Source organism: Sus scrofa, chromosome 13 (assembly GCF_054392235.1).
Source record: "Sus scrofa isolate SSC_HxYL_T2T_F1_AM1 chromosome 13, Sscrofa_HxYL_maternal_Yorkshire_Landrace_v2.0, whole genome shotgun sequence".
NCBI classification, from domain to species: domain Eukaryota; kingdom Metazoa; phylum Chordata; class Mammalia; order Artiodactyla; family Suidae; genus Sus; species Sus scrofa.
Window position 1 is genome coordinate 90,322,417 of NC_139395.1, and position 26,574 is coordinate 90,348,990.

At 43.4% G+C, this 26,574-nt stretch overlaps 2 protein-coding genes across 59 annotated transcripts in view; one reads left to right on the forward strand and one right to left on the reverse strand.

Annotated features, from left to right (window-relative positions):
- Window positions 1-12,263: 12,263 nt before the first annotated feature.
- ANAPC13 (anaphase promoting complex subunit 13) lies at window positions 12,264-18,791 on the reverse strand. Of its 9 annotated transcripts, none has more exons than XM_084986705.1 (4): window positions 17,470-17,595; window positions 17,039-17,090; window positions 16,634-16,759; window positions 12,264-12,670 (listed from the first exon to the last, which is right to left on the reverse strand). In XM_084986705.1, exons 3-4 carry the CDS (start codon window positions 16,730-16,732, stop codon window positions 12,545-12,547), a joined length of 225 nt encoding a protein of 74 aa, XP_084842831.1. In that variant the 5' UTR covers window positions 16,733-16,759; window positions 17,039-17,090; window positions 17,470-17,595; the 3' UTR covers window positions 12,264-12,544. The 9 variants fall into 9 exon arrangements, with proteins under 9 accessions (XP_084842831.1, XP_020924031.1, XP_084842832.1 ...); XM_021068372.2 differs by having other exon boundaries at window positions 17,464-17,595; XM_084986706.1 differs by lacking the exons at window positions 17,039-17,090; window positions 17,470-17,595 and adding an exon at window positions 18,635-18,791.
- The window catches only part of CEP63 (centrosomal protein 63), a 100,818-nt gene continuing 92,377 nt past the window's right edge, over window positions 18,134-26,574 (forward strand). For 14 of the 50 annotated variants that reach the window (XR_014823933.1, XR_014823931.1, XM_084989716.1 and 11 more), the window contains exon 1: window positions 18,214-18,324. Coding sequence is in view for 13 of the 50 variants with exons in the window: in XM_084989701.1 (XP_084845827.1) it covers window positions 18,585-18,619 (35 nt within the window). In the remaining 37 variants the exon portion in view is untranslated. Of the gene's footprint in view, window positions 18,179-18,213; window positions 18,772-21,048; window positions 21,087-26,574 lie in introns of those variants that run through there. The other 36 variants (XR_014823930.1, XR_002337692.2, XR_014823935.1 and 33 more) reach the window with 7 other exon arrangements.

A 26,574-nucleotide genomic window follows, 5' to 3' on the forward strand; every position in this document is an offset into this window, starting at 1 on the left:
CACACAGATCTTTTCCCATTCAGTCAAGACCCACTTCTTCAGCCACAAACAGCTGGCATTTGCACACTAAGCCATGTAGAAAAGTTTACCCCTCTTCTTCATAAATGCTGACTACCTTAAGTATTCACTTCTTTCCAAATCAAGATGGCAGGTACGATGGCCTCACGCAGCAAGGGCAGGCCTGGGCTAAGGCAGACAGCCCCTGAGATCTTGGTTCTCTGAATTTCTCCCCCTCCCATGTGGAAAGTGGGGACCTGGCCACACTGGCTGCATGGCAGTTTTGAGGCTGAGTTGAGCCATCCTTAGGCTCTGTGATTTTGCTGCATCTCCTCTCCCTCTGGGGGGCAAGGACAGGGATCTTGCTGTGCAGACACCCCTCAGTAGTGGCTTTCGACCCTGTGGAGTCTTGGTGGAATGCTGCAGGCTATAAATAATGAAAACAATATGGTGAAAATAGAGTCTGGCTCCTTGTGATTCCACTGGGATGCTGGATAGGGAGCGTTTACTCGGAGCACTGCAGCGGCTCCCTCCTGTCTTTCCCCCATCCTGGGTTAAAAACAAACACAAAAACTTTCCCGAACTTTCCCATTCCTCCGTGGCCTGGCTGTGAAGGCTGAAATTCCAACCCGTGTTTGTTGTCACCGGCGGGCCCGTTTCCATGGTTACCCAGATTCCGGGCGCTGGCCCAGGGCCCACCGCAACCCATCCCTCCAAGTCTCCTTGGCAGAGGAGAAACATTCCTCCTCGCTGCGGAACGACAAGCCGAAAGAAGGTGCTCTCCTTCTCCCGCAGCCCCCCTCACCCCCTCCCGAGTGATGTGCTGATGTGCGTGTTCTAGGTAGTTCTGTTCCGCATCAGTTGGGGGGGGGGGCGGTAAGTGCGATATAACGATTTCCTCCATTTCTCTTTTCCTCATCTAAACTGAGGAATTGCTTTCTTACACTGAACATTCCACCCTTGGCAAACACTCCAGATGGTTCTCATTAAAATTCCAATTCCTTTTTTTTGCAATTCCTTTTTTTCCCCTCATTCCCCTCATACTCCTGTCTCCAAAACAAACACCAGGTGGAGGGCTGATGAGAGGTTCCATGGCCATGAAGGAGCTCCAGCTCCTCTTCTTACCAATGGCCACTTCTGCCCTTCATGGGGCTGGAATTAATACATACCCAGGGATGGCATACTTCATGTTAAAAGTGCCCTTGGCCATGGGCTTTCTGCCTTTGTAGGAAGAGAGGGAGAGAGAAGCTAGGTCCCTGCTCCCGGGGATTCCCTGCCTGGACTGTGCCTGCTGAGAGTCTGGGGAGGGGGCTGCCGACCACCCTAGTTAGTGCATGTGGAGGCCTCTGGTGTCTCCTGGAGACACTGGCCATAGGAGTGAGGCATGATCTAAGGAGCCAGAGGGAAAGATCGCCAATGCTTTTTGGCCGTAATTGCAGCTGAGCGGGCCACAGGCATTGCTCCCACATCTGGAAAAATTTGCTTGCGTAGGAAAAGTGTGCATGTGTCCCAGGATATGTATTTGAGGTGTTTTTATTTCCAACTTTATGAGAAAAAATTTAAAATACAGGGAAGGTGAAAGACTAATAGGAATACCCATATCCCTCCACCAACATTCAACAAGTGTTACATTTTGTCTTATTTACCTTCTCTCTTTCTCTCTTTCTAGCTAGATGCACAGATGATGATAGATGGATCAATCTCTACGTCAAAATTGTGGCGATTGAAAGTTGGAATGTTTCCCTTGTGATGTTTGATAATCTTTTAATTTATGTATTATAATTATGTAATATAGGGGTACATTCTTATTGTAAAATATTCATATATTTGAATAATACAGAGGATTAGAGAGAAGCAAAAGCTCTGCACTGTCCCCCTCAGCCTGCCTCCCCATCCTTGAGGGTAGCTCGGTTTGCGTCCTTCCCGACTTTTGTCTGATTTTTGCAGACATAGGAATGTTTAAATAGAAACATATGCTTTTGTTACATGTATTTTTAAACACAAATGAGATCATACTATGCATGTTCTTTTGCAGTTTGTCCTTCACTTGAAAACATGTCTGAGCGCTTGGAGCCTCATTCTCAAACTACTGCGGAGGAGTCCAAAGGGTGGTGTATGTATTTTCTTAACGATTCCCCCTTGATGGACGTCTCAGCTATTTATTATTATTTTTCCATTTCTCACAATGATGCAGTTAGTATCCATGGAAAATGTTTCCTTCAGGACATGTAGTGGTATTTCTCTTTGCTTGTTTGTTTTTGGCTGTGCCCATGACATGGGGAAGTTCCTGGACCAGGAATTGAACCCATGCCATAGCAGCTGTCCGAGCTGCTGCAGTGACAACGCTGGATTCTTAACCTGCTGCACCATGAGAGAACTCCAGTAGTATCCTCTTTGACAGATGCCTAGAGGTGGAAAGCTGAGTTGGATGCGATGCATATTTGACCTTTAGTTATGTGAATACTGCCAGACTTCCTTTCAAGATGGCTGCTCCAACACATACAACCACCAAGAGGAAGTCCACTTCCCCTCACCCTCACCAATATTGAATTTGATAAATCCTTTAAAAGTTCACATTTTGATGAATGAGAATGATTTCATTGTTGGTTGAATTTGCATTTCTTTGATTACTTGTATGGTCGATCACGGTTTCAGAGCTCAACTACAGATGACAGAAAGCACTCTGGCTTGTTTATGTAGAAAGATAGGTAGAAAGGGGAACTACTTGAATTAAAAGAGGGGACTGGGTGCTTATGATTTTGTCAGATTAGGTGGAAGAGCAGGTTTTAGGTTGGGCTTTAGGACCGACTCCCAGAACTCCAGCTCAGTGGACTCTGCAAAGGAGTCTCCCCTTCTGCCATGACCAGGAAACTGGGGGTTGGAGAAGCCGTGCCCCAACTGTTGACTCAGCAGTCTGGGACCAGGAAGTCTCAGCCACACCTCGTCTCCAGGACCACACTGCCTCAGCTGTATTGTGAATGCCTTGCACCCTGTCCCCAACACCCACGTGGCTGGAGACTACATCTAGACACTGAGATCTCCACTATGCTGATGAAGGAGAGAAAAAACAAAACCAAATCAAACCTGAAAAATAAAGACCACCCCCCCCCCCATCTTAATCCTGGGTGCCAGAGAGTCAGTAGATCTCTTGAGGATACGTCTGCTCAGGGGAAACCAGGTCACATGTGGCTCAGCTCTAAGGGAGACTGGGAATTGGAGACATTAGCTTTTCAGGCTCCAACAAGTGGCAAGGGAGGTCATACCACTGGGTTGGGCTGACAAAACATGTGCATATATTTATGTCAGCACTTCCTTTACAACACTGCAATAGCCTGTTCTTGATGCTTCTCTCACCTACTGGCATTTCTCAGTCACCATCGGTATTCTCAACAGTACTTTATGGAGTATATTTAACAGCTCTGGCCAACATACCACTAAATACAGCAGTAATCTTTGATACATCCATTCCCCAGCATCCCAGTCACTGTTAACAACCAAAATTTCCCGAATATTTCTAAACATACCAGCTCTGCTTCTTAGTTGGAAGGAAGCAAGAGAAGGAAGGAAAAACTGGGAGTGAATCAGAAACGACTGGATAGCATCACTCAGGGACCTGCCCAACTCCCCTTCTAATCTTGAGATGTCCAAGTTCAGCCTGTCTTTCAAAGGCTATCTTTTCTACAGTTTTCCCACTAAATTCCTCTAGCTCTAGATCTATTCCTCTTCTGATTCCTCTCTTCCAACCATCCATCCATCCATCTATCCAGTAAGTATTTATTGAGCACTTACAGTACACCAGGTGCACTGACCACTTTCTTCTTAGATTACAACTCTTTGCCTAAGTGTCTTATCTGATCTAACATGTTGTAATCTCAAGCAAATCTCACGTCTGATCTACTTTTACCCCTCCCAGTGTGCTTCGCAGAGCCAGTGCTTCTGCTGAATATGTCAGGAGAATGAGTGTTGCTGAATGCTGACACAAGTTTTAATGTACATTCCAAATCTTTGTTCAAAGGCAGCAGGAATGGGGAGAGGGATGGATTGGGATTTTAGGACTGCAATGTGTACACTACTGTATATGGAATGGATGGTCAAAGGGACCTGCTGTATAGCACAGGCCTACTCTACTCGGGATTCGACTCAATACTCTGTGATAACCTACATGCAAAAAGAATCTGAAAAAAAATGGGTATTGGTATATGTGTAACTGAATCACTGTGCTGTACAGCAGAAATTAACACAATATTATAAATCAGCTCTACTTCAATAAAATTGCAAAAAAACAAAAACAAAACCCCACAGGTGTTCTCCTTGTGGCTCAGTGGGTTAAGAACATGACACAGAGTCCATTAGGATGCGGGTCGGATGCCTGGCCTTGCTCAGTGAGTTAAGGATCCAGCATTGCCAAAAGCCGCGGTGTGGGTCACAGAGACAGCCCAGATCTGGTGTTGCTGTGGCTGTGGTGTAGGCCGGCAGCTGCAACTCCAATTTGACCCCTAGCTTGGGAATGTCCATATACCACAGTTGTGGCCGCAAAAAGAAAAAAAAAAAAAAGTATTTTTTAAATTGTGGCTTTATAATTAAAAAAACAAAAAACAAACAAACAAACAAAAAACTCACAAAGGCAGTGGGAGTCTTTTTAAAAAAGCAATGCTATTCTGATTTTCACAACATCTACATTATTACTTTCAAAAATTACCCGTAACCCCAACACTATTCTTTTCCTGAAGGAGATAGAGTAAGGCGTGACAATTTCCTTCTTGGCCAGTCTAATCTTGTCCCAAGAGGTAACAACTGCCAATGACTTGCTGTCTTTCCTTCCAGACTTATAAAAACATGTTTATGTACCTTCTATACATATATATCTACATGCATATTTATTATGTTTAAATTAGCACATGTTAGCTATGAGAATTGTGAATTCGTGAAGTAAATAAATTATGATGTCTAATTTAATGTATAAAGTTCTTTGTAAATACAAATATATTTACATTTACAGTTTTGATTTCATTGTGCTTATTTTATTCCCCAACTTTATCATGTAGGCTCAGAGATGTTGACAGACAGACTCCTGGTCACACAGCTGGTAAGTGGTAGCACTAGAACTTGAACCCAGATGTTTTGCCTTCTGATTCATTGCTGTTTCTACTATGTAAAATATTACCTGAATGATGATTTATGTAATAAAATTAATTATTCTTTGCTTGACTTTAGACTGTCAGTGTAGAATTTTTTGGAAATGCTTGTTTATATTTGCCAATAGCTATCAAGTGCTTACCATGTGCCAGAAACTGTTCTAAGCACTTTCCTTGCATTGCTTCATTTTATCCTCTTATAAGCCTATCATGTATGAAGTGTTGTCAACTCTATTTCCAACACAAAAACTCAGGTTCAGAAAGGTAGATAACTTGTTTGGGGATGAGCACCTGGTGTGCTACGCAGGCTCCCCTCCCACTCCCCATGCTGGGTATTTGAACACAAGTCTTTCTGCCTCCAAATCTGTACTTTTAGCCCCTCTCCTATACTTTGCAGCAGGCTATACACATTTTACATATATGTAACTTCACACAAGTAACTATTAGGTAAAATAAAACCAGGTGCAAACACGATGGGGATTCTAATTTAAAGGAATTTGTAAATTGAAAAAAGAAAAATCAATCTACTGTACAGAGTAAGATATTCAGATAAATGCTTGAATATGAGAAAGGGAGAAAAATGGCAAGAAAGAGAAATAGGGGAGTTCCTGTTGTGGCTCAGTGGTTAACAAATCCGACTAGGAACCATGAGGTTGTGGGTTCGATCCCTGGTCTTGCCCAATGGGTTAAGGATCTGGCGTTGCTGTGAGCTGTGGTGTAGGTTGAAGACGCATGTTGGATCTGGCATTGCTGTGGCTCACATAGGCTGGCGGCTACAGCTCCAATTCGACTCCTAGCCTGGGAACCTCCATATGCCACGGGAGTGGCCTAAGAAATGGCAAAAAGAAAAAAAAAAAAAAAAAAAAGAGAGAGAGAGACAGAGAAATAGGAACATACACAGAGACTGAAGAGACTGATTCTTCCATTGAGTTGAGAGAAAGAGTGAAATATGTGGGAAACAGGAGATGGGAGGAGAGGGGACCAGAGCCACAGCCCTTCCATTCCTCTCACGAGTCCAGTCTGTCCGGGATTCTCCAGCCCCACTTGGGGCTCATTTTACATGTTCCCTGAAGCTACTTCTGCCTGTAGTCCTGGCCTAAGAACTGGGACTTGAGAGCAGGAGCTGAGAGAGGAGTGGAAGGAGTGTCTCCCAACATCCGCAGAACCCTGAGAATTGAGAGCCTGAGCTGGGAGGAGAGTGGCTGGGACAGAAAAGCCGGGAAGATGGCCCTGGAGAGTAGGGTCCCCTTTATCTGGGCTGAGCTGGGTAAGGCTGCGGGTGGGTCTTATTTGATGACAGATGTAAGGCCATCCCCACTGGCAAGGAGGCAAGGATGCTGCCACAGCACTCTTCCTCAAGAAGTCCTGCGCGTTTTGGGTACCACCGATCTGTGCGCATGGTGGAGGGCACGGGGCAGGGGCGTGCCTGAGATTGAGCTGACAGATGGAGAGAACCACCCTTCCAGAGGGGCTGGCAGAGTGGAGGCAAGACTGTGGCAAGGGCAGAGGAAAATCCCTTTTGCCCTTGGGTGGTGGCAGCACGTAAAGGGGGAGCTGAGTCACTAGGGGAGGCCTGGAATCACTGGGATGGGTTTACACATCAACCTCCCTCACTTCCTTTCCAGTCATTTGGCTGTTTTCAAATTCTCCACCCCGTTGCCAGCTCTTTGCCGCCCCCATCAAATCTGGTTTGTACGGCGTCGTGTGTGTATGTGTCTTGGTGTGTGTGTCTGTGCACAGTTGGCTCTAGGTGAGTATAACATTAGCTAAAAACATAGAAACTGTGATATGATCTGACTATTTTGGCCAATAAAAACAGCTTTTTCACATGGCTCAGGACGGAAGGGGAAGCTAAATAAAAAGCTTGGTAGAACTCGTCATGGATGAATACATGGACCATAAATCCCAGCTCTGAAGCGTGCTTCTCCTGACTTCAGTCAGAGGCTCTGTTCTGAGCCAGCTGCCTTGCTGTGCCCATGGCGACAGAGCGCAAATCCATATGGTAGCTGGCTGAGCACCAGAGGGAATTTAGGCAAGTGTCTGCCTGGGATTGTGTGGTCACCTCTGTCGAGTTCTCTTAGCCATCTACCAAACCTGTCTTGCTGCACTTGCAGTGTTTTTATACATATCCATCCCTCCAGGGTTGGTTGGGCTAGCTTCCAGGGGATAAGAATGACAGAGGAGCTCAGGGAACACCTTCAGCTGCTGTGCTGTTTGATTTTGTGAGGAAATAGAATGCCCATCAGGACGCCACAGGAAGCCTGGAGGTCTGCCCCAGCTTTTCTCTCACTTTTCTTGGACCTGCTTGCTTTTCTGTTCTCCTCAAAGGCTGCTGTGCACCGTGTCTTGAATTCTCACTCCCAAGGTGAGGGCACTTGCTGGGTCCAGTTAGTCACCATCTAGCACGGAACCCCCACAGATGACTGCCAAGGACCAGTAGATGATAGCTGGAGCCCAGTATATATGGAAAACATGGTCTGCTTGTTTGAAAATGATTCAGAGTTTCAAGACAGCCTTCTGCGTGGCCTGTGTGACTGCACAGGTTGTGTGTCCATGAAGCCAGTGTGGGTAGGCTCAGGTGCAGAGGCCAAGGCCATCATGTGGGGCCAGGAAGGCCACAGATGTGGAGTCCCCTTAAGAGACCACCCAGCTGCCTTTCCCTGACTGCCCCTAACCTCCCCTGCTACTTTCCAGAGGAACCCATGGAGGGGGTGCACGTAGCAAGGAACTGGGGAAGGAATTTAACTGTGGGTAAAGCAGGGCCAAATCAAGAAAGGAAGATTTGGAGAGTTTCTGTTGTGGTACAACGGGATCAGCAGCATCTCTGGATGCAGGTTCGATCCCTGGCCCCACACAGTGTGTTAAGTATATGACTCAAAGAGGCAAAAAAATAAATAAAATCTAGGAAAGAAAGGAAGGAAGGAAGGAAGGAAAGAAGGAAGGAAGGAAGGAAGAAAGAAAAGAGAAGAGAAAAGAGAAGAGGAGAAGATTTGGGAAAGTCTTTGTCTTAGCCTAGAGCCTAATGGATCACTAGCCTAAAGTCTCCAAATAACTTAATGCAAAGAGCTGGGAAATAGCATAGGAAAGAGTCCTCAGGCCTGACTGTAAATTGGGCTCACCAGCAGCCAAAATCCTTTCTGGCTACCTTTTTCTGCAACCAAAGTTTTGAACTGCCCTCACCTACCCTGTGCCCTCTTGGCTCCCCACAAAGCAGGAGTGCGGACCCCACTAGGTGAGCTGCCAGCCCAAGCATGGCTGGCCAGAATTCCAGAGATTTCACACAAACACATCTTCAGAGCTTTGGGAACCCATATAGGCAGAATCACTCCCAAGCAAAACACCACATTTATTCAGGACCTTCAGGTAGGGTTTACCTACAGTTCTGCCAGGGATGCGGATTTTCTTATAGGAATTGGGCACCCCCTGCTGGGCACTAGGTAACACTGACATCCAGCTGTCAAAGCACCAAAATCTGAAAACATGCTTTAGGGGATTTGACCTTGAATAAGAACTGGAGACAGCGATGTGACTCATGGTGGTAAAATCGTAAGTTATATGAGATACATGTGAGCTTGGCAATAGGTTGGATTTTTAAATGTTTCATGATTCCTAGGATCCTGATAAAAATTGTTTTTTAGTTCTTTATCTCGATCATAAAATAATGTAAACATTTGGAAGTTCTAAGTGATCCCATAGGATTTTTTTCCTAATTCAGAATAGAATGGTTGCAGAAGGGTTTTCAGGGGGAGATTACATGGTCCAGGGAGAGGACCAGGATTTTAAGATCAGACAGCCTAGGTTGGAATCCATTTACTACTTGAGTCACTTTAACTTGGAACAAGTTATTTAATTTTAAACTGCTGTCTCCTGATCAATGAGGTCAGAAATACCTTAGAAAGTGGACTGGAGGGCTAGAGATCATGTGTCTAAAAAGCACAAAGAAGCACTCAGTTGACTGTGTTGTTACTGTATTATGAAGAAATAGATTTAAGTTGGGCTTTAAAGGATGGGCAACTCCTGGACCAGATTCTGTGTTTTTAGAGGACAGAAGTTACACCTGGAGTCCTGGGTCTGGATTAGAGAATTTGCTTTTTGGTCACAGGACAGAGCTCACACTGGATGCCTGCGTGTGCCTCCTTTGAACCACACAACCACCATCTGGGGCACTGTTGTCATGACACACACCTCTCACCAGGCACACCTGGACAATGACCTCTGAGATAACCTAAGTCCCTTGACAACCATCCCCATTCTGCTGGTTCAGGCCATCATCATCCCTCACTTGAGCCAAGGCAAAGCTCTTCTGTCGTTCCACTTAGAAGGTTTTAACCTGTTCAAGCATAGAGTGATTTATATTAAAAAAAAAAATCTGGTGGGGCCACTCCCCCACTCCCTCCTGCCTCCCCACCCACTTTGCTTGGTGCCCGCCCCATCTCCAGACTGCATGCAGTTTGCTCTTGGCCATCACCCCTCATCCCTCAATTCTTCCCCTGGCTACTAGGAACCATGAGGTTGCGGGTTCGATCCCTGCCCTTGCTCAGTGGGTTAACGATCCGGAGTTGCCGTGAGCTGTGGTATAGGTCGCAGACATGGCTCGGATCCTGCGTTGCTGTGGCTCTGGCATAGGCTGGCAGCTACAGCTCCGATTCGACCCCTAGCCTGGGAACCTCCATATGCCGCAGGAGCGGCCCAAGAAACGGCCAAAAAGACCAAAAAAAAAAAAGAAAGAAAAAAGAAAAAAAAGAAATATCACATTTTATTGTCTTCAGAGCAAATTAAATCTTTTTGGCTGCACTCTGCTGTGCTGCAGCAGAATTAAATCTGTGGTCACTGGGGTGTTCTTTTCTCTTCCAGGGTATCACAGGCATTTAGGATGCTTACAGATAAGCTCATAAATGGGTGAGGGGCTCTACTCTCCAGTCCATTCGTGTCCCTGCTGCCACCCTCACCACAAACTCTGATGGGCCCTTGAGGAAGGTGGTCCCAGTGCTTGAGGGGTCTCTGCCCAGGCTGAAAGACCAAGGATGACTCAATTTTCTTCAGGGAACCCCCAAACCGGGAGCCTCTGAAGTTCACCATCTCCCTGGGTACCACTGGAAACTGGGGCACAGACTTCAACTACTCCTAAGAAGCTCCTCCTCTCTCTCCCTCGCCTGCTCTTTAAACAGGGAGTAGGGTTGGTTCTGAGCATGTCTGCTCTCTGCTGTGAACAGGAAATCACTAAGGATGTGGCCACTTCTTTGGAAAATGGGATAAATTCAGAAGCAAATATTTGAAATGATATGCTATCAAAAGCTACTTATCACATGGTCTCGCTGTGACTGTCTAATCTAAATGAGTTCCCCAGTCATACTCTGTACTCTGCAGTGGTCACTGTTGGGGTCCAGGTCCTCTGCCGGTTCTGTCTGCATGCCCATTCCCTGGTTGTGTTGGCTGCCACAAGCTCACAGCCACACTGTTGCCTGGAGAGCCCTGTCCACTGGCAACTCCTGGTTTCACCCTCCCTGGGGGAGGCCAGGAGGGCAGAGCCAATGAATGACCACCTCAGGCTGAGCACAGACGCCAGAGGTCTTGCTCCAAGATGGGAAAACTCTTGGTGACACCAAGCTCTGTCGCACGCATGGGATCAGGCAGAGGCCAGACTTCAGCTGAAGCCCCATCTTTGCTCAGTGCCTTCCCCTGTCCTACCCTGCTTCCCTCACATGCCCCTTCTGAGAACACAATTGCAATGAACTCCTTGCACAACAGACTGCCTCAGATTTTGCTTCCAGGAACCTAAGTAACATCTTTCATTTTTCCTTCCTAGTGTGTGTCACAATATGAAATCCTAGATTTGTGTACCTGCTCGTTTAAAGCTTGTTTCCCTCACTGCCATCCTTATTTTGTTCACTGCTGTATCCCCAGCACCCAGAGCTGCAGGACACTGCCTCTCAGCCTCCCTCTGCAGAAACCCTCCTCCTCGGGTGTTTTGGTTGAAAAGCCACACTACAGTGGCAGCCGAGCATCTCTTGTGCCCATCAACATCCTCAAGCCAGTCCTAGACGGACAGGTTCCAAAGCTGTAGTTGATAATCTGGCCCAGAACTGGTCACCTAATTCCTCCTACAACAAGCTATGGTTCTGCCACCATCACAGGTCACAGATTTGGTGTGGGAGCAGTTCTCAGATGAGGTTCACGAGCCAAGCAGACAAAAGAGCAACCATCCACTGTACAGATATCATACGCTGATTCAGTTGAAATCCAGACAACTTTCATATTTCATTGGTCTACCAACACTCCTGGGAAGGGCTGGGCCCACAAGCAAGGCTGGATTCATGAGAACATCTGATAATTTCTAGACGTCAGTGTCTTAGTTATTATATACCAGAAGTAAAGTTGTAGGAAAACACTCATTTAATTACAATGAAGAACTGTGGGAGCCTAGGTACTTTAGCTCTCTGAAAAGCTGTTTTCTGAGTTCCCATCGTGGCTCAGTGGTTAATGAATCCAACTAGGATTCAATCCCTGCCCTCGCTCAGTGGGTTAAGGATCTGGCGCTGCCATGAGCTGTGGTGTAGGTCTCAGACGTGACTTGGATCTGGCGTTGCTGTGGCTGTGGTGTAGGCTGGCAGCAACAGCTCTGATTAGACCCCTAGCCTGGGAACCTCCATATGCCGAGGATGCGGCCCTAAAAAAGACAAAAAAATAAAACAAAATACAAGTTCTTATACGAATGTGTAATTAAATATTGAGTCTATGGTACCTCAGTTATATCTGAAAGGGCTTTGAGAAAATAGAAAATCCTGTTACTGAATAAAACTAGTGGTCCATATCTTGCCTCTCCAATAGCACCATAGGAAGTTATAGGGAAACCAGAAGTTAACTGTTGCATAGCTTTCAATCCATACATTTACCCAAAGTTTGAAAATATTCTGGGGAATCTTAGGAATCCCAGTAATCAGTAAATGGGCTGTCTATATATCCACTGTATCTAGACTCCACTCAGACCCTCTTCAGAATGGGGGTTTATGAAAAGTTAATAATTCTCATGCCTGGCCTCATCTTTCCTCATCTTACCCTCTCATATATTCAATCACCTGTGTCATAGGAAACGTGTAAATTTGAGAAAGGTTAATGACAGTAAAGCAAAACCAGAGTTAAAGGCAAATGTTTAATGAATCATGTTCAAACACAAGCTAGTCAATGAAGAACTTTAGGTTCAAAGAGTCAGATATGCTGCATTCCTGAGAAATCTCAATCAGCTTCTCATTCTGGGGAGTATTTTCACATTGCATTTTGCTGCCACAAAATAAGCCAATGTACATTTTTGAGTGTTGATCTATGACTAAAAGATACGAATTCGGACACTGACAGAAAACATTTTGCTATGTATTAAAAAAAAAAAAATCCGTCCATGAACAAGGAGCCAGGCGTCAGTTTCCTATGGGGGGTACATTCTCATGGAGATACTGTAAGGCCAAGTCAGTCCACTTCATTTCTTGTTCTTTAACAGATTCTGTGGTGCCGCCATTGTCCTGTTCAGGTTCAGGAAGCTCATTCTGAAAAGGTAAAATGGATGTTCAGAATGATGGTGCACTATGCATTAACAAGACTCAAGAGCACTTAGAATTAAAACCTGTGAGTTCCTAGAAAGAGGTAGCATAGCTGGTAGAAGCATAAGCTAAGGAAAAGAGCTGGAATAAAAGATGTGAGGAAGTATCACAAAGTATCACTCAAATGCACCCTCTTCTGCCGTCTCCAGTAGGGAAGATGGCATTAGGGCCCTGGCACTTGTGTGGCAGAAGGCTAATGACACAGGCTTCTGGGAGCCACCAGGATTCAAGGCTCCACCATTTGCTGGGTTTCTTGTGCAAGGTATTCAGACCCTCGGGACCTCTGCTTCTTCTCTGGCAATGAGAGAAAAGGGCAGTCTCCTCACAGGACTGCAGGTAATTTAGTTGGGTGCTCAGCACTGCATGAGATATCCAGTGCAAGGCTAGGAACTCCGAACAGAACCAGCACTAACTCTTTTTTTAGGAGGCTACTTTATAGAACGCCACATTTGCTCTCATATTCCTTAGGCACAAGATAGGCATTCAAAACTATCCTGAACCCAGCATGCCTACTGTAAGAGAGGTAAGTGGGGAGCACTAGAAATGTAACATAGTAGCTGAGACTGCCCCCTAGTGGTGGAGCAAGGCAACTTAACCTATCTTACCTGCAGTTTTCTTCAAACCCTAAGCCACAGGCCAGACTTATTGTAGAATCTAGAGTAGTTTGTATATATACTTTATTTCCAGCTTTATTTATTATTATTATTATTATCATTTGCTTTTTAGGGCCGCACCCACGGCATATGGGAGTTCCCTGGCTAGGGATTGAATTGGAGCTGTAGCTGCTGGCCTATGCCACAGCCACAGCATTGTGGGATCTGAGCCATGTCTGTGACCTACACCACAGCTCACAGCAACGCCAGATCCTTAACCCACTGAGTGAGGCCAGGGATTGAACCCACATCCTCATGGATACTAGTCAGGTTCATTACTGCTGAGCCATGACGGGAACTCCAAGATTTATTTTAGATGCAACACTTGTAAGTTTAAAGTGGTCAACATGATAAGATACGTGTATATATGTGAAATGATTACTGCAGTAAGGTTAGTTAGCACATCCATCACCTCACATAGTTAACCAATTTGTTTGTGTGTGTGGTGAGAACTTTTTTGAGTTTCCTTGTATTTTAAATTTAATTTATTACTACCAGAACTCTGCTTCATACTAGAAATCACCGATAGCAAGATATTGCTTTTCAATTATCTAAATTGACTTGTTTTTCTCTTTCAAAATGATGTTCAATATATAAAAAGTAACTTATTTACAATATGTACAAATATATTTGAAACACATACATCCTGCTCTACAAATGTAATATGCAGATTCAAACATACTTGTACAACTTGAAAGGAACTATCATTTACTGTAAAGCAATAATACCCTCAAAGAAAAAGTCTGGTTTCAATAATTACTCATAGCTGACAAAGCATAACAAGTCCTTGGTTAATGAATTATTTCATTCAGAAATTATTTAATTTCACCTTGTTCAAAAATAACATGTCTTTCATTTGGATGACTGCCTCCTGCAAGGAATGCCAACATATAAAATTGTCTATGTGCTTGGAAAACAAAGTATCATAAAGTATTGTGAACACAATCATCTATTATGGGCTACTACAAAAATGGCCATAATTCTTGGCAGCTACCCCTCCTTATGAAAAGGTAGAGTCTATCTCCCCAACCTTGGAGTAGGACCGGCCATGTGACCTCTTGGTGTAGGCACCACAAAGCCTTGCAGCTTCCTCATGCTGCTCTTAGAACCTAAGATGACTATGTGAAGGCTGGACCAGTTTCCTGGGTAACGGCTTTGTCCACTCATCATCTCAGCTGACAGCTTGCTAACTGCCAGACACGTCAAAGTGTCCTGAGTGACACAGCCTCCAGCCAACCCGCCAGCCGACTACAAAACACCACCAAGTCCAGCAGGGATCAACCAAGCTGGCAAAGATCAGGAGACTCTCTCAGCTGAGTGTCACAATCAGGACATAAACAGCAGTTGTTTTAGGGCACTATGTTTTGGGGTTATTTGTTAGGCAGCAGCAAAAGCTAACACAAACATTGCCTTAGAACTGCAGGCCCTGGGAAAAGACATGAATTAGCAATACGGCCCGGCTACAACCTGGAAGTCGGCATTGAAATTTCCTTCTCCCTCAACCCTTTCTACATAAATGGTCCTGAAATTCTGCTGTTAGCATGTCCAGAATTCAGCAACTCCCTCCACTTTCCTGCTTTTGTTTAGGCCCTTTCTTCCTTGTCTAGACGTTATAATAGCATCCGAACTGGTCTCTGCCCTGTCACTGAACCCTTTCTCCACAACAGACATTCTTTAACAATGCTAAGCTGATCTTCTAATCTATGTGAGTGAGAAGGCAGATTTCCACTTTGAAGACCACTCACTCCTGCATATCCTTAAGATGAGGGCTAAGCATGGCATCCAATGCTCCTCTCAGAATTGGGTCCAACACCAACTTTTCTTACCACATTTGATGACGAGTATACCCTCCATCCACACGGAGGTTTCACCATCTCCCAAAGCCTTTCAAAACTCTAAGCCTTTGCACATTTGTCCCCTTTACTGGAGGGTCCTTGTTTACCCACTAAACCTCTGGTCCTTCCTCGTGACCAGCTTAAATGTGATTTTTTTTCGCTGAGGCCCTTCCTGATGTCTACTGCCTGGCTGTAGCTGTTTATCACCCCCCACTAAGAGCACCTACTATTAAAATTACTTATTATGTTGCATCTCTAGGCCCTGAGGGGCAGAAACTATACTTATGTTTACCCAGTCTTACGGCACACAGTAGGCTTCAAAGAGTTGCTTGTGGAATGAAGATACCAAAAAAGTCCACAGAACAGGATCTGGAGTCTCAGAGACTTAGATGTCAAGTCCAACCTATCAGCTACCAGCCTTTGGGCAAATTCCTCTCTTTGATCCTATATCCTTCCTGTACATTGAGGGTAACACCACCACCCCGAAGTTTAAGCATCAGGGATAATATACGTCAGACTTCGATCTTGGTCCATGGCACAAAACAGGTATTTGATAAGTGGAGCTATAGTTCTTGTATGCGCTTTTGACTATTTTTCTAAACTTGAACTAAGTTATGTGTTATGTGTATTATTCATTGAACATATTACCCCCCCCCCCCCTTTGCCATGACTTAAGCATGCATAAGTTCCTGGACTAGGGACTGAACTCATGCCATAGTAATGACCAGAGCCACAGCAATGATGGATCCTTCACCTGCTAGGCCACCAGGGAACTCTGTTATCACTTATTCTTAAATGAAATGTCAATGGCAGCAGCAGTCCGCCTGCAAGCTGTCTTCTATTACCAGCTCTTCCTAGGAAAGTTGGTAGGCTCTAAAGGAAAACTCCCTGTTCTCCTTGTTAGGCCTTGGTAACATAAATACAAATTTTAATAAGCCCTCATTCAAAAAAAAAAAAAAAAAGTTTAGATAACTTATAACACGAGATTTAACAAACTCCTTGCAGAATTTTCCAAAGATCAGGAAACAAGAGAGCTCGATGGTCTAAATGCAAAAAAAAGAAAAGCCAGGTGTCTTCTGAGTATTTTCCAGGGAACCTAGGATAGGTGTGTGTTTCAAAAATGTGAGTGTCTAAAAATGTCAACTGATAAACCCACCTGTGGTGTGGCAGACAGAACATGGCTCAGAAGACCTGGGCTCTAGTTCTGGCATGACCCCTAACTGAGCTGGTCACATCAGTTCTCTGAAACACATTTCTCTTCAAATAAAAAAAAAACAAGATAATTGTTCTTCAGAGGATTCTAGAGTTAGAGGACTCTACAGCACTGATTTCTTTGCTTTACTAGTTTATGTGCCCATTGATATCCTACTTCTACTATATCAGACCTTTAACCCATCACCTCAGAATAAGCAGGGGCCTACCAGTGGTATTGCAACATCTTCATAAGGCAGCTTGTCCTCTCGCCAAGCATCGTCAATCAAATCCAAGATCCTTCCATCTCTCTGTACCTCACTGTCCATTTTCCTGCAGCTTTGCTCTTGCCAGATCTGAAAGCCAAAGAGGTTATTTCTTAAGCATGAGGAGATGATGTAATCTAGCACTAGGGGTTCTCCAAGCTTTTTAGCCTGGATGTGTCTTTTGGCATGATATCACTTTGGGAAAGACTCATCTCATCCGGGTCAGGTTATTTACAAGATCACAGTCCCTTCCAGCTGATTTTCCCAGTCACACACAGATCCCACCTTTCTGTAAGGGTTTCTCAGATCACTCCAGCTTCAGCCCACATCCTGCCCTTGATCTACCTTTTGTCCTTATGATCTACTAACCAAGTCAGGTCGACTTTGTGACCAACTGCTCAGGTATTACTGCTTCCAATTGCTGTGTGTAGTAAAATTTTTTGTCAGTGACTCAGCACATCTTTCCTCAATTTGGCCTCAATCTTTTTTCACCTGTCCCTCTTCCGAACACCTCTAACTCTGTTATCCTTTCCAGCCTTTGCACTCAAAGTTCTTTACCCCATCACTAACACACCCATTTTTCCTTCCAAACTCAAAGCTGGCGTCAGCTCATCAGAACCAACATGCCATTTCCAGAGTTAGGCGCTAAGGTGCCTTCTCTCTTCAGGGGCTGGAAAAAAGAAAAGCACAAGACGGGCAAAGAGGGGCAATGACCAGGAAATGACTACGTCTCAAACACTTGCCTCACTCAACAGAATGAAGCATTACCACTTTCCTGAACAAAGTTTTCTTACACATACGACTGTCCCAATGCCTGGAATGCTCTGTCTTCTTCCTTTTTTCCCCAGCTAACCCCAAACTGTCCAAAAAATTTAGCTCCCAGGTCGTCTTCTGCAGGAGTCGTTCTCTAAGAGCCAGAAGAGCGCAGTCCCCGCCCCTCCGCGGGTCCCATAGTTCTCTGGGCACAGAGAATGATCCCCATCAGGATCTTGGTATATTGCCTGTCACACGGTCTTTCCAGACACGAGACGCCTGCGTTTCCCGGGGGGAGGGCAGTTTTATTCATCTCTGCTTTAGAGCTCTGTGAAACATGCAGTTACATGAACAAAACTGGGACGCCTTTTCCCTCGCTAGAAATGACCCTCTCGGGCCACCACCGTCCATACAGGCCTGGGAGGCCGCCCCACAGCCACGGCTTCCGGCCCGAGGCGGGATATACCAAATGCGGAAGCGAGGGGGGGGGGTCCGGACAGCCAAGCAAGTTCCCCTCCTCCCCGCCCAACGTGTGGTAAGAGAAGTGGTTAGGAGGGAGAGGATGATGTGAAAACAACGACCTAAGCCAAGAGAAACGGCAGGAGTCCGAACGCGCTCCCGTATCTCCAGACCCTACATTACGTGCGCGCAAACCCTTTTACCAGCCCCAAACCCAGCGTGTCACACACCCCCGCCGACCGCGCCCTCAGCATCACGTGACCCGGACGTCCTTCACTCTCCGATCCCCGGATGTGGGTGAGCCCATTTGCCGGAGCACAGGGGGAGTTAGGGAGGACATTGCTTTAATTAAAAGTGAAGGAGCAGTGGGCAAAACGAACGTGCTGACTGCTGTGGCTGGACGTCAGGTTGGCGGTGCCGCGCGTGCGCACCCCCAGCCGTAGGTAACGGCGGGAAGGCTCGGGGAGCGCTCGCGGCAGCCCTTAACCGCATTGCGAACGTCGGACGGGCGAGGGGCGGCCGTCTCTGGGCCTGGAGATAGCCCTGGCTGCGGTGGGGCCGCGGGCCGAGCGGCCGAATGGCCTGGGGCCGGCTTCCTCAGCCGCCCGCTGGCCTCCAGGCCCGCCCCCGCCGGCCCGGCTCCGCCCCGGCGCCCCGCCCCCCGGCCTTTTCGCTGACGCCCGGCTGACCCGCGAAGCCGGATATGGCCTCCCTCGGCGTGCGGTCCCGGCCAGCCAGGTGGTCAGCTCTTACCTAGAGACCGGGCCGGCGGGAGGGCGGCGGGGTGGGCGAGCTGCTCGTCTTCCCGGAGCGGAGTTAGCCGCGGGCCACTCTTCCACTTCAGGGGAGGGATCCTCGGCAAGGCCCTCTCGCCTGGGCTGCCTCATCTGGTTAGCTTCTTAGCATTGTTGCGACTTAGGTCATTGATAGCAGGTGATAGCGGTTCATTCACGGGTGGGAAGTTTAGCAAGTTTTAAAAAGTGAGTTGGTTAAAAACGTATTGGAGGTACAGAAATGTGGCAGAAAACATGAAGGACTCAATTGGGGAACCCTGGACTTAGGGATCCATACAAATCAGGGATGGGAAATAAATGATAAATTGAGGAAATAAAAGGTATAGGTCCTTAGAACACTTTAATCATCAAGATACTTTAAGGCGGTAAATCTAGGCTTATAATGAGGTTTTTCTTATGCTTCTTGAAACAGTAAAGATGAGTCCGCTGTCAGCGACTACTCTTCCTTTGCAATTACAGTACATTTCTTTGCACAAAGTAGTTTTCCTTGAGCCTTACAGACAGTTCCTTAAACCAGTCTTTAAGAATTTTTTCTTCTTTTAATAAAGCAGTATTGTAGGGTTAGTGCCCTGTGGTAATAGTTTCCCACATGCGTGCATTTAATTTTCTAGACATGAAGAGGAAATCAAGGATTATTAACTACATGCTACCTTCGAATATTTATATTTATACTGATCACAACTGTAGCTTAATTATATAATAAAGTGTATGTGTTTTATTTTGAATACCGTATCCTTTTTTTTTTTTTTTGTCTTTTTGCTATTTCTTGGGCCGCTCCTGCGGCATATGGAGGTTCCCAGGCTAGGGGTTGAATCGGAGCTGTAGCCACCTGCCTACGCCAGAGCCACAGCAACGCGGGATCCGAGCCGCGTCTGCAACCTACACCACAGCTCATGGCAAAGCCGGATCGTTAACCCACTGAGCAAGGGCAGGGACCGAACCCGCAACCTCATGGTTCCTAGTCGGATTCGTTAACCACTGTGCCACGACGGGAACTCCCCATATCATTTTTAGATGGATTTTTATTCTGCCTTTTGATTATATCATTATCAGTGATTAGTAAGAAAGACAAATTAAAACGGGTTAGACATTTATAAACTTTCACTTTAAAATGAACTGCACTTTAAAATGTATGTTGATTCAGTTTTTAAAATTATTTCTAGTAATTGTGTATATTAATAGTACTGAAGCCACTCTTCTCCCATTAAAGGTAGAACACTCTTGCTTGATCCTACCTGTTCTTACTTGTGTACTAGTGGTGGTAGGTGGTGACAGCATCAGTAGTAGTCCACTTTATCAGAACTTCCTACTTTTAAATGTATATTAACTTGATTTGAAATTCACCTAAAGCCAGCGTTGACATATGTTTCAGGAATTGAATTTTTGGTCTTTATGGTACTTTAGGCTTTCTTCCTTCAATAATTAGTGTTTTCAGTTTTACAAAATTGTATTACTGTCATCACATCTATGACAATTAGTAAAATACCCGAAATGTCAATATTTAGTCTGAGTTTGGATTTCCCCAATTGTCCCAAATACGTGTTTTTACAGTTAGCTTGTTTGGATCAAAGTCCTTTAGAGACCCATTTGTTGCATTGGGTTGATACACCTTTTAGAAGTTTTTTATATGGCAGTTTTGTTGCCTCCCTTATTTCCCTTAACATTCTAGATTTAGTTGATTGCATCCACATAGTATCCTTTAACTTATATATCTATTCCCTTTATCACCTTTAAACTGGTAGTAAGGTCTAGAATTGCCCTGTCTAATATAGCAGGCACCAGCCAGCTATGGCTGTCTAAATGAATTAAAATAGGAAAAAACCCAAAAAATTTCAGTTCCCTAGTTGCATTGGCCACATTTCAAGTGCATGATAGTCACAGATGCCTAATGGCTACTATTTGAATTGTATATATAAAGATTTCCATAATTGCATAAAGGTCTTTTGAACAGTACTGATCTAGAAACTCGATCAGATTCAGCCTTGACTCTTTGGGCAGGGTGAGGGTGGGGCAAGATTTCATAGTTGGTGCAAAACAGTAATGTCCAAGTTTTTTCTCTTTGGTGTTACAACTGGGCAGCTATGGGGGTTCAGGTGTTGTCAGTCCAGTTTATCCATGATGAAATTCCCTGTGAACCTTTCACTTAATGGTGAGATCCTGTCCTGGATTTAGATTGCTTATATCCATTATTGCATTAGAGTTTGCAATATGGTGATTCTTTGATTCTATCCTCAGTATTTAATTAGCTGGAAATTTTTTGTGAAGAAGAACTTTTTACTTCAGCAAGCTATTTGACTACCCCGCCAGCTGTTTGCAATACAGTTTGTATAGGAAAGACAAGAAAAATGCTGAATTCTTTCCCTCTATTTCCAGAGTACAGTAATGAGTTGGTGGCCTAGCAATCTCCAAAGGTAACCATGAGCGTTTTGCCTTTTTTTTAAAAAAATCATCATGAACTTACAGACTTGAATATATTTAAACTGTTTCAACTTAGTGCGGGTTTTGGGGGGGGGGATGGGTACTTAACTTGTCCTGTTGTTGGCCAGTAGTAGCCTGAATAAGTTGTCTTTTGTCCACTTTGAGAGTTTCCTTATTGTTGAGTAAAAGGTGTTATTGGCTTATTTGTATATTTCCGACCACTAAGAAGCCCTGATTCCTTTGAGTGGATACTAGAGGTATACTTGCTGCTAGGCTGGCCATTGGTTTTAGGATTTAGTGCTCGAAGTTAGGAAATATGTACTTTTTTTCTTGAAGAGAAATACACAGAATTCACATGATATTTCTAATTTATTATTTATTTACTCACACTGATATTTCCTATTTATTTATTTATTTATTTTTCTTTTTAGGGCCACACTCATGGCATATGGAAGTTCCCAGGCTAGGGGTTGAATTGGAGCTGCAGCTTCTGGCTTACGCCACAACCACAGCAAAGCCAGATCGGAGTTGCATCTTCAACCTCCACTGCAGCTCAGGGCAACACCAGATCCTTAACCCACTGAGCAAGGCCAGGGATGGAACAGCGTCCTCATGGATACTAGTCAGGTTCTTTACTGCTGAGCCACAACAGGAACCTCCCAATTTAATTTTATAATTTTTTAAAAACAACTTATTTAATATGTATCCTTTTCTCTTTTGCTGAAAGTCATGGTACCTAATGTTATTAACATAGTTACTTTTTTTCTTATGTATAAAGCTTGCAAATAAACAATACCAATTTTATTTTTAACAATATGATTCCTGAATGGTGTTAGGATTTCTTTGTATTACTTTTTTGTCCTTTGTATGTACCCCATTTGGAATATGTACAGTAAAATGATTACATTTTAAAAGCATATGAAACAATTTGTTAACATTGGCTGCCAATCTACTGTCTAGTTAAGTGTTGATGTATTTCATTTTGTTTCCAGTATTTTTCAAATACTGGAAACAGTATTTGAAATTACTGTTTTAATTCATTTGGATTTGGGAATTCCCGTTGCGGTGTAGTGGAAACGAATCTGACTAGGAACCATGAGGTTGCAGGTTCGATCCCTGGCCTTGCTCAGTGGGTTAAGGATCTGGTGTTGCCATGGTGTAGATCGCAGATTCGGCTCAGATCTGGCATTGCTGTGGCTGTGGCATAGGCCAGCAGCTGTAGCTCTGATTTGACCCCTAGCCTGGGAACTTCCATATGCTGCTGATATGGCCCTAAAAAGCAAAAAAAAAAAAAAAAAAAAAAAAGAAAGAAAGAAAAGAAAAGAAATTCATTTGGATTTGTTTCATTATAAAGTAAAACACTAGCATAGTGCCTATCAAGCAAGTATCTGTTAATATATATGCAGACAAGTTAACCTTCCTGTTTTCTCTACTCTGACTATTTCCCTTCCTTGTAGGTATCATATTTACTAGTTTGGGGTTTATCTTTCCATAAAAACAAATGTACTATATATATTATGTAGTTATATACACTTAATATATTTTAATATGTTATGCATAACATGATACATACTTTATATACTATATATCTGTCATTTTCCCCCTTTGTTAGATAAAAGGTAGTATTTGCAGATAATGTTTTGTACCTTGCTTTTCTCATCTAATATTATATGCCCTATAGATCCCACCGTAGAATTATGTAGTAGAAGTATGTAGAATGTTTTTCTCCTTTCATAGCTTCCTAGTATTGTTCCATTGGTGGATGAGTATGCACCCAGTCCCCTGCTGATAAGACATTTGTGTTGTTTCCTACAATTGCAAATATTTCTGCAGTATATATCCTTCTGCATGTATTTTTTGTATTCTTGCCAAAGTATGTTTGGGATAGATTCCTAGAAGTGGCATTGTTGGATTAAAAGACTTCCAAATCAGTGATTGGAAATAAGAGCCAATTTCATCTTCCCAAATTGGTGTGTTGGTCAGTCATAATAAAATATTTCAAAAACCATTCAAAAATATATAAATGCATGTATATCAGTTGCTAAGTATTGCCAAAATCTCTGTAATGATTGTACCATTTTGCATTCCTGCTTACAATATGTGTTTTTGGTTTTTTTTTTGTCTTGTTTTTTTAGGGCCACACCCATTGCATATGGAGGTTCCCAGGCTAGAGCTATAGCTGCTGGCCTACACCAGAACCTCAGCAATGCCAGATTCGAGCTGCATCTGCAACCTACACCACAGCTCATGGCAGCGCCGGATCCTTAACCCACTGAGTGAGGCCAGGGATTGAACCCTCAACCTCATGTTTCCTAGTCAGATTCATTTCAGCTGCACCACAACAGGAACTCCTGTCTACAATATGTGAATGCCTGTTTTCCCTTAGCCTTCTCATCAGAGTATATTGTCAAACTTTTAATTTTTCATTAATCTGATACAGAATAGAGGGTAATTCAGTGTAGTTGAAATGTCTTTTTCTCCTATTGTGAGCTAGGTTGAGCATCTTTTCATTTGTTTAAGGTCATTTGCATTTCTTTTTCTCTGTATTCTTTGTTTATATCTTCTGCCCATTTTTCTATAGATTGCTTTTTTCCTTCAATTTTTTAGCAGCTCTTTTTGAATATGTAACCCCTTGTGACAAAATTTTCAAATGTTTTATCTTTCAACTTTTCGGAAGGCATTTTTCCTGTGTAAATGTGTATTTTTATCTACTCAGTTTTCTTAGTCTCTTAGTTTTTTTTCTTATTCTTTCCAATTTTGAGTCAAAGTTTGGACAGTGTTTTAACATGTCTTTCTTTTTTTTTTGTTTGTTTTTGTTTTGTTTTTTCTTTTTTGTTTTTTAGGGCCGCACCCAGCGCATTATGGTGATTCCCAGGCTAGGGGTCAAATCAGAGCTGTAACTTCCGGCCTACACCACAGCCATAGCAATGCCAGATCCCAGCCTTGTCTGTGACCTACACCACAGCTCATGGCAACGCCAGTTCCTTAACCCACTGAGCAAGGCCAGCGATCAACCCTGCGTCCTCGTGGATATTAGTCAGCTTCGTTTCTGCTCACCCATGAGGGGAACTCCTAAAATTTCATTTTTACTTTGGAAAATTTCTTTAATACTTTATCTGATAATTTTTCCGCTTAAGTTTAAATAGGGAGCTTTCTGGGCAGGCATCAATGACATTTATTGTTTATTGGAGCAGCCACAGTTTACCAGTGGTGTTATATCTGACATAGCTGTAGGTCTTCGTACTCATAATAACACCAAGGCAGCTCAGGGGCAAAACATTGTTATCCTCCTTTAAATGAGACTTGATGAATAGGCAAATTCTTTCTCTTAGTACACATTTATTCATGATTCTATCCAAAGCGTTAATTTTCTTCCTCTGTCCCATTTCTTGAGTGGCCGTATACTCTGGATATTTTTCCTGATCCGTAAAGTGAAGAGATTAAATTGGAGGCCTCTGGTCCTTTCTAGCTCTTATATTCCAATGTGTCAATGAATTTCAAAAGATTTGCCCATGATCAGATACCCTCTGGATTCTTTTTCCTGTGTGATTTAAAGTATGTTTTCCCTGGTTCCCAGACTTGGTATAAAAGCTTGTATTTCTTTTAACCATTCTATTCCAGATTTCGGTGATTTAACACAGTTTTCATTCTAGAGGAGAGATAATTAATAACTTCTGTTTGTTGATATCTTAATCTAACTGCAGAAATGACAGATTGGCCTCTACCAATTGTAGTTTCCATTTAATTGCATTAACATTGTATGTTAGTGGCAAGGAGTAGCAGATTTATCAGGCTACAAATTTAATTACTTAAATTTGTATTTATTAAGGACAAAGAATGAACTTTACATAATTGACCACGTGGCACCAGCAAAAAAGAAGGCAAAGTGATGTAGTGCATGGAGCTAAATGAGGATACAGTTGGTCAGGAAAGGAATCAGTGATATGGCTGTGAGAAACTCAGAAAAGTCCACAGAAAATCTGCTTCCTTCCTGTTCAATCCTAGGGAATGACAAATGATAGTTTGTCAGCTGATCAAGGAGGTGGTGAATGTATTGTTAAAAAAAAATTATATATGAGTAAGATTATTTCCAAGAGAATGGTACCGGTTCCCCTCACCCTACCCCCAGTTAGGTTTTTGTTTTGTTTTGTTTTGTTTTTTAATACAGACGTCTCCTAGGTTTAGTCTTAAACCATGATTTTAATTTCTGAAATGACTATTTTCCTCTATGTGGACTATTTTCACCTTTGTGCTACTGCCACCTGGTGGCCATGGTGGTGATGCCATACTTCAATTGGTATTTTTTTCCTGTGTCCAAACTTTTTCCATTTGGTTTGTGCCGAGAAAACGTTATTAAATCAAAAGAAGATATGCGGCTGTATTTTAATATTTAGAATACTGTGAAATATGTAAATATTTCACATTGGCTGGCTCTTAGGAGTTCCACTGCCTGGGTTTGAATTCTAGGTCTGTGATTTATAGTTTACCATAGTCAAGTTATTTAACCTCCTAAGCCTCAGTTTCCTCCAAGTAATAGTATCTGTCTTTTATGAGTTTTTTGAAGATCGAATTAGACAATATAGACAAGGCAGAACAGTTGAGCGTTCAGTGACATTTAGCTTCTATTATAAATATTGCTAATTACTGAAGAATGTCATCCAGAAAATATATTAATGTATTATACATTACTAAATCTGTGTTACTAGTATATATTACTAAATGTGTTATTTAGTATGGTAGCACTGTCCTTAGGAATAGCACTTTCCCATATACTTAATACATATCCATGTAGAGTTGTCAGAAGATGATGTCAGTAGACATGTAATTGGTCATTAGCATCTTATTAAAAAGTTGGAAGAAACATTGGAGATTAAATAGGTCATGCCGTTCACTTTATAAAGTCAAAACCTGAAGTTCAAAGGATACAAAAGCTAGTTGATAGCAGAGCAGGATTTTAGCCTTGTCTCCATCTGCCTGCTACCATGAACTGTGTACTGCCTCTCAGTTCCCTAGAATGGCTCAAAACACAGAATCTGTATTGTGTTGTAATTGACCATATTATTGCTGACAGCAAGTGGAGTAGAACATGAAAACTTTTTTCTTTAGGTTTTTATTTTGCCTAATGTTGGTGTGATACAAAGGATAAACCAACTGGAAAAAAAATTCCCTCCCGCCATACTTGTGTATGAATAGTTATTTAATACTCTTGTTAGTAACTTTAGATATAGATGTAAATAATGTGCAGTGGTTCTATTTTCCAGTCTTTTCATTCTCCGGTGTCTCTAGGACACCCTGTGCATGCCTCTGTCGTTACACTTATCACTCTAGGGGACCATTTTGATTAATTTTTTCTTTCCCGTACAGGACTATTAATTCCTTGAAAGGGGCTATTTCATCACTGTATATCTAGTGGTTAGTGTAACACTGAATTCTCTGTTGACTAGAGGAGTCCTCTTCTCTGAGTAATATAATTTGAAGATG